Genomic DNA, 8,090 nt, shown 5'->3' with positions numbered 1-8,090 from the left:
AAGACAAAGGCAATCCCACTGCCCAAGGGAATGAAAGCTTATGTGAGGGAGCAAAGGAGAGAAAGGGAGAAAACAAGAGAACTTCCAAAAGACAATAGTAAAACCATAGAAGTGCTAACGGAGAAAAGGAAAACATAAATAGTCAATGTAGCCATTGAATCCACACTTAACAATAATAGTATGAAGGGGAGCATTTGGACAAGGAATTGAAATCTTTGAACGGGGGATGGATCATTTGACTAATGAGCATTAATTTCATACTGGCAACACTTATGGTCAATGGAAGAAGCGCTCAGGCGATCAAGACAAGGGTGGAGAACAATAGGCAAAGAAATGAAACTCAAAATTTATAAACATTCATATCATTAGCTTTTGGTAATTCATAAGACATGAGAGTGGATGTAAATTGCCTTCAAACATTGATAGTCTTACACTTTCAATACATCTTTCTCGTGAAAAACATCATCCTTTTCGTTCGAAAAAAAAGGTGCACCACCAACCTTAATAGATATTGAATTTTAAAGCAATTATTAGCTCTGTAAGAAAAAAGTTGTTGCAAATATATGTAGGCGTGTACATCTAGCGTCAAAATCCCTCTCGCAACACACATACTTGCAACATATATAGGCATCTAGGGTTCAACCAAAAAATACATCTCATCGCACACATTTTCAATGGAAGCACATCCAAAGTTCGATCAATAGTGCAAGAAGATAAGATAGCTTTTCTTTTATAGTTGGAAAGACCAATCGATGTCATTTATCGAAGTGGTCATGGAAACATAAAGGGAATGTGACAAACCTACATTCATCTGCACACACACACATGCACAAAGGAAGGGTCATTTACAAAGAAGATAACTTAATTCTATATAATTTACAAAATTTGGAGGCCCTTGATCCTTGCATGTAGAATTCACTACCTATATGGGTTAAAGATTTGTATAAGAAAAGGGGGCGGATAGGGGGGGCTAATGAACAAGTAAGAGAGGACTACACCCTAGAATCCCACATTAAGAGGGAGTTTCTATTGTCTAGGAGTTGGGAGAATGATTGAAAGTAGGCATCTGTGTCAGTTAGTCCGCTACCTCCAAGCATTGAAGAAGTTGGGCTCGGAAGCCCAAGGTCATAGCCATAAAACCCGGAAGATGGAAGGGTGTGGTTTGTGTTGGCATTAAACGTGGGAAACGTATTGAAGGCGCTCTCGACAACCGAATCATCTTCTTGGGCAGACGAAGATTCAAGTGCCGAGTGGCTCATCTCGTTGGACACAGGGTGTGAAAGGTCCAATGAGCTCGGAGTTTGTTGTTGAGTGCAAGAGTTGAAAGAACCGTGGTGATTGTAATAATATTGATTGTAGCTAGTTGTTGGTAAGGGTGGTGGTATCATGGCTCCCTGTGCCTTCCCAACACTTTGGTTAGTGGTTGCTTCAGTTGTTTTCCAAGCGAAATCGCGGCCCGATCCACCTATACTATTAAGGATTCCTCTTTTGTCATCGAATGCCTCGTGTGCTTCCGATGTATCTTCTTCAGCATCGGGCAATGAATCGATCACCGCATCATCAAAACTCGAGGACTCACATCGTGGTTCTTTCGCAGTTTTTTGCATGTTGTTGCTAGCACCGGAGCACTTCTTGTAAATCCGGCAAAGCACCCAATCATCCAACTGGCAAAAGAAAAAACAAGAAAGAATAACATTAACACACATCATAATAAGCCTGGGGAGGGGGGGGTGTAAAAACAAAACACGCGAGACCATATGAAACCCACATCCTTCATAGAGAGAAGTGTTAAAACACGAAGGCACTAGTGTGAACGCACCCTTAGTGTGCCCTTGCGCTTGGCAGACCGAGTGGCGCTGTCCGCGAGCCGATACTCATGCATGATCCAATTGGTCTTCACACCTTTGGGAGCTTTGCCTTTGTAGAAGACAAGGGCTTTCTTGACCCCAACCTTCTTGGTGCCCATGTTGGTGCATATGGGTTTGTCAGTCCCTGTGGCCTTCCAATAGCCGGCTCCGGCCGCTCGATTCGGGCGCGACCCATTCGGGTACTTGCGGTCACGGGGGCTGAAGAAATACCACTCCCTCTCACCGAATAGAGCTCGTTCTGAAAACGCAAAAAAGAATCCGAGTCAAGCCTCGGTTGAGTCGCGAGAAATCGGAACTAAGTGTAAGGACAGGGGACCAAAAAACACACAAGACAAAATTGAAGGGATCTTTGGGGTGGAGAAACTCTAGTCTAGAGCCACTCCTTAGTATGACACCAATTAAGACTGAATTGGGGCTTAATTTAGAGTCTAATTACATGTAGATTAGGCCACAATTTGGAGGAAAGATTGGGTTTGTAAGAAAAGAAAGAAATGGATTGCATACCAGGGAGATCCCAAGGGTCGAACTTGTAGAGCTCGACCTCCGCAATGATGGGCACGGAGAAAGGCTCGGACGCGGATCGCTTGCATAGGTAGTGGACTACGAGCTCCTCGTCCGTCGGGTAGAATCGAAAGCCCGGAGGCAAGTTAAGTTGGGATGGAGGGGCTCTGCTTGGATCCTTGCCCAATTCAGCCCTCATGGTGGAAGAAGGATGGATTTTGAATGAGAAGGAAAGAAAAAATTATGTTATAGCTCTCAATTTGGAAGGGAATTGGAAGAGTTGTTTGTGGGCATGTATGTGTGTTTTGTGTGTGTGTGTCTTTGTTTTTTGGGTTCAAGCCTAGGAGTGGTTTTTCTTTGTCAATATGGTCTTTGTCTTTTGGATGAGTTTTTGGTTCAATATTTTTGATGCTTCATGTGTGTATGTATATATATAAAGAGAGGAAAGGAAAGGGGGAAGGGGGGTGTGTGTGGGGGAAGACACCTTTTTTCTATTTACTTAATATATTTTTATATATAAAAATGGGCCTTTGTCTGGAGCCCTACCCTTTTTATGCCAACTGTTGCTTCACTTAACTTCACCCATATCCTCCTTCACACCTGGCAACTTCCCTCTCTTTTTTCTTCGGTCAAATCCACACACTCAAACACACACCGTCACTCAAGCTCCTCCCTGACAGCAACCGCTTGTTTTGTAAATGTCTGCTCCAACAACACCAGGTCCATTCCGATAGATGTTAAAAAAAGCTACCTATCTCTACCTATCTACCATACCCCTCCCCCCACATCACGTGAACGATTCGACACATATCATATTTGCGAGACACAATATATGCCTTAGCTAGATGTGGTATGGGGACCACAATATATGTGCAGCTTGGTGTGGTGTGGGGACCACCATATATGCTTAGCTACGTGTGGTATGGTAGAGGATTGCCTCACCCCATAGGTTTGCAATGGGTGGCACTCGTTTGTCACTTGTAGCTTGGAGCTCATGACCCTCCCAAGAACCAACTCTTTGCCAAAGTGGGTTTATAAGAAGCAATATGCATAGTTAGGAGTGATACATTGCCCAATTGAATTTATGCAACATAAATATGTTGATTCCAAAGGTTTGGTTGAGATTATGATTCTAGTTAGAGTTACAGGGCATGACGCATTGGTCCTAGAGGTTTGTTACAAGGTATAAGACAGTCTACCTTGGACTAACAACTTCTTGTGCCTTAGGTGGCGATGAGGTGCTACAACACACATATGGTACATGGGCTATCATGGCATTGGGCCACGATGCTTTTTTCCTAGTTTTTTTTTTGTAGAGATTTTGAGTCTATCGATAATGGAAGAGGGGGATTGACAACCTCATGTCCCCACCATACCCAAATGCACTACACTTTGTCTTTGCCTTAATGGGAAGGGGAGAGCCATTTGCCAAACATGCTACGTGTCAACGGCATACTAGAATAGGGAAATGGGCTCTCTTTCCCTTGAGGAAATTGCCTGAACATTTCCCTTCTCTCCCTCTCTCTCTTATTTTCTTTCATATTTCTTGGCCTTGAAACATAGATCATATTTTGTTTTTGTTTTTTTTTTAAGCTCAAAAAATACAAGAGATTAGACAAATTTCTAGATAGAGATTCTAGAAAATTATTGCACACCCCACATCCTTTGTCTTGTGTAAGTCGTCACATTTTCAACCCTCCCACTATGGCCCAACGATACTTACCTCAGCCATGACCTCACCGCTTCGTAACTTTATTACTTTCCCCCTTTCAAAGTAGCTAGTATTGTTGCACCACGTGTTTTCGATATCTTAATCTTTTGCAGGTGCAACCCACACACTTTTCTCTTGGCCCATGTGTAAAATATGCGAAAACATTTGCATCGGCATCATATATTGTATTTCTATGCCTACGTGTATGGTTAACTATGCCTAGATTAATGGTTCTTGACATATCTTTATTTTCAAATGCAATTTTATTAACACTCCAAAGCCACATATTGGTACATCTATGTAAAATAATAAAAAGGAATTGTATATAGGCGTATAGAGTTCCCTTACGTGTACTTTTTGTGCTTGAGTATGCCCATGCATTATCTTCATCTTCGCTTTCAATATTTCTTGACTTCTAACCATGATTCATGATCTTACGCATGCGTTTATGTCACCAAGGATATTTTTACACATCACATCGATTGAATATATGACCAAAGTTGATGGTCGACTACTTCTTACACTTATGAACTTAAATGTGACAAACATTGTCTTTATTCTGAATTTAAAGTGACCAATCCATTGTATGCTTCGTAATCTCCAAGCGTAAACAACCGGTGTGAGCGTAAATCCTTTGCAGCCATAATGTCTATTGAATTTTGTCGTAACTATGAGAGTGTCGGATGAAGCAACATAGTTTTCATCAAGCATCTTTGTTAGATACTCTAGAGTCTAGATTGCCATATAAAACAAGAATATTAATGAGACTCATCCACCACATTAAGAGCTCTAACTTAGCACACAAAGCTTTCTTCACAATGTCCATGTTCTTTTGTACTTTGTGGGAAATTTGGGATATGATCCAAATTCATGTATTTTTATTGCACAATCACGATGAAAAGCTCTAGATGGTATTTAGATGTAGACATAAGTTTTCATGACCTTACTGCGTTTGGGATTTTCCTGTTGTTGGAACCTAATGAGTTAACTCTCTGTGTCACAACTCTCATTTGTTTGGGCAAGTCTCTAGAAAATGTTCAAGGATTCTAACAATTGTTGCACTGCTTATCAATGTGTTGGCATTGTTTTCCTTTGGTCATTGAAGATGAGCCACAATTATTATGCAATTGATTTCCATACAAATAATGAAAAAAAAACTACACAACATAATAACAAAAAATTCTAGAATGGGTTGTGTAGAACATAATAAGGTTATTTCATAAATGCTAATTATTTTCAAGTAGAATAATGAAAAGTTCACTTGTGTCATAACGTGAATACAATTGCTTTTTACATTGAACTAATTTATTATGCCAAATAGATTTCATTGGCCGACAGTGAAAAGATAGCACCAAATGAGCTACACGAATAGCAAAATGGACTAGACCAACCATAGAGCTAGGAATTTGTTTTACACCATCCATGGCCTTTCTTTTCCTCAAATGTATTAGTCTAGTTTAAAATCACTGATCCATAAGGTACGCAAGCACAAAGATCCCCAAGGTTCTTAAGATCTTCCCGATGTTGTTAACTCATTTAACAAATACATCTTATGGTAAGGAAAACTCGTAGTTGGTACTAGAAAATACAATGCCCCACATATGATGGCGGTAACATGATAATTCATGCATAAAATATTATTTAAGATAATTTACCAATTCCATAATAGTTGTGGAGATAAATGTTTAGTGAACCATTATAAGGGTATGAGGCCATGCCAAGGATTTTAGGCATCTTTGGAATGTTGATGCAAATTTAGTGTAAAGTGATAAGAATAGGTTATGAAAAGGTCATGAACATATATTCAAAATTTCAACAAAAATAATACCTGGAAGTAACGGACAAGCTAGTCAAAAGGTCCAACGAGAGAGAGAGAGAGAGAGAGAGAGAGAGAGTCAATGATACATATTTTCTCCAAGTCAAAACCTAGAGAGAGGGAGAGAAAGGGAGATGAACGCTTGGCTTGCATTATCTCTAGGTACGCAAAAAAGGAGAAAGGGAGAAAGTAAACTAATATTTAAGTGTCTTTAGAGTAGGAAGTCATGAGAGAAAGGCAAGGAATTCTCATAAGACCCTTTCAAATTTATTTACTTGAAACATACGAAATGCAATACGCACATGTTTTACATTTTGTGATTGTAGCCACCGCATTTTCTTTGAGTAACACATGTTGAATGCATTTCAAGTGCTTAGAGTTAGACTACAACCTTAAGTTTTAACCAAGATTGTCCCATCCAATGGATCACTGAAACAACCTCGTTGCTTTTAAACTTACACTTCCCACCGTTCTCAATTAAACCGATGATCACGTCTATCTCAATGACCTATCCTTTTACTCTAATTCAAACTTTTTTGCTTCACCTATTAAACCATTTTATAAGTATGTATACTTGGGAGCCGTGACTTTTTCCCTTTTTGAGAACTTCAATGGTGAAATAATTTCAAATGAATCTATAATCATGATGAATGTATCAACAACAATAATACAAATATAAGTAGTCTCTTTGGTTCATATTATTGTGTACATATAATTTCTTCTCAAGAAATTTTCTTTGGCCTCAAAGTAGCTGAGTTGTAATCATAATGCATTCGATCTCTAGAAAATTCAAAGTAAGCGTGATCCATGATCATTGACATTCGCCATAACATACATACATCAATATGAGCGTGTGTCACCAATTACACAAAACACACAAATATATTAGGGTAGATAACCTTTCGAGTAATGCATGACAATCTCTTTTCTTGACTTTACTTATCTAGTAAATTAATGATCACATTTATGTGATATGATTGTTTTTAATAATAAAATACATTTGCATATGTAAATCCATCATTCAGCATATGATATTCTTCTTAGTAGAAAATGTGTGATAAGAGGGAGCATCGAAGGACTAACCATGTCTTCAAAAGAGTTCTTCAATGCAATGACAGCATAGGAGTCTTACTGACAGTGAATCATCTTGTTTCCCTCTTTACTTACCTCTACTTAATAGGAATAAAAAATATCCTCACATTTGGACATAATTTGGGCAGCCTCCACACCTAACCTATTCCTACAACCCCAATGCCCTATTGTTAAGTTGAGGTGTGTTGGTGGCAAAAACGACTTCTAGATATTACCTTCAACTACTTGTTAAGTTGAGTATTCTCTACCTCTAGTTACTTGATCTCTACTCTCTCTTGACCATTGGTTCTTACGTTCCAAGATACTATCATTTGTTTCTCTCTTTGCTCACCTTTGGCTAGTAGGAACTCAAATATCCACAAATCTAGTATAAAGTGGGCAACATTCCCAACTAACCTATTCTTCCAACCCCAACATCCTATTCCGTTGAGATGCAATGGTGGCAAAAATTACCTCTAGGTTTACTTAACCACAAACTTGAGAAGAAAGACCTGATGTTTGATCTCTACTCTCTCTCTTGACCATTGGTTCTCACATTCCAAGACATTGTCATTGTTATGACTTCTTCAAAAGAGTGTTTTATGAAACCAAATAAGACATTGGGTTAGATGATAGCGTAAGACAACTGGCCATACATTAATTATTGGATAAAGGACCAAATCCTACCTAATCTAGGAAAGAAACAGATGATACTATCAAATGACATGAACCATGATGAGAATGGGAACTTTATGCATTGCAACTCATGGGGGTACAAAATACATACATTGATAGAAGAAAATCATAGATTGCATGTCAAAGGAGATGAGCGATCAGATCATAGCATGGGCAACAAATGGATGATGCAATCACATGACATGAATCATGAATCATGGCTGATGGATGGAAACCTTTAGAGCGGCCACTTCTAATTATGATGTACACCATGATTAGAAGCAAACCATAGATAGCATGTGGAAGGACATCAATGGAACTAGTACAATAGAAGGAAAATGAAAATGTTTCTGAATGGGGTTATGGATAATTGAGTAGGACCACAGAGATTCCAGCCATCATATACATTAACAGGAAATGTTATTTAACTTATGTCTACAAATGAACT

At 39.0% G+C, this 8,090-nt stretch overlaps 1 protein-coding gene across 1 annotated transcript; it reads right to left on the bottom strand.

Annotated features, from left to right (window-relative positions):
* Window positions 1-704: 704 nt before the first annotated feature.
* Window positions 705-2,759, bottom strand: LOC147860758 (protein ATAF2-like). The gene is made up of 3 exons (XM_087323227.1): window positions 2,373-2,759; window positions 1,820-2,106; window positions 705-1,664 (listed from the first exon to the last, which is right to left on the bottom strand). The coding sequence occupies exons 1-3, from the start codon at window positions 2,566-2,568 to the stop codon at window positions 993-995; spliced, it is 1,155 nt and encodes a 384-aa protein (XP_087179353.1). The 5' UTR covers window positions 2,569-2,759; the 3' UTR covers window positions 705-992.
* Window positions 2,760-8,090: the final 5,331 nt, after the last annotated feature.

The sequence above is a fragment of the Azolla caroliniana genome, unplaced genomic scaffold, assembly GCF_043228905.1.
Source record: "Azolla caroliniana isolate FFs.n. ecotype wild unplaced genomic scaffold, voAzoCaro1.0.p SCAF_8, whole genome shotgun sequence".
Taxonomy (NCBI): Eukaryota; Viridiplantae; Streptophyta; class Polypodiopsida; order Salviniales; family Salviniaceae; genus Azolla; species Azolla caroliniana.
Note: the sequence above shows the minus strand (reverse complement) of the source record. Positions and strands in the feature narration are given on the sequence as shown.

Excerpts from the sequence above, each read along its gene's own strand:
- LOC147860758 (XM_087323227.1), bottom strand. The coding sequence starts at position 2,568 with ATGAGGGCTGAATTGGGCAAGGATCCAAGCAGAGCCCCTCCATCCCAA. Across the intron at positions 2,107-2,372 it reads CGACCCTTGGGATCTCCCTG|AACGAGCTCTATTCGGTGAG; the intron begins GTATGCAATCCA and ends TTGCGTTTTCAG. Across the intron at positions 1,665-1,819 it reads AGCGCAAGGGCACACTAAGG|TTGGATGATTGGGTGCTTTG; the intron begins GTGCGTTCACAC and ends TTCTTTTGCCAG.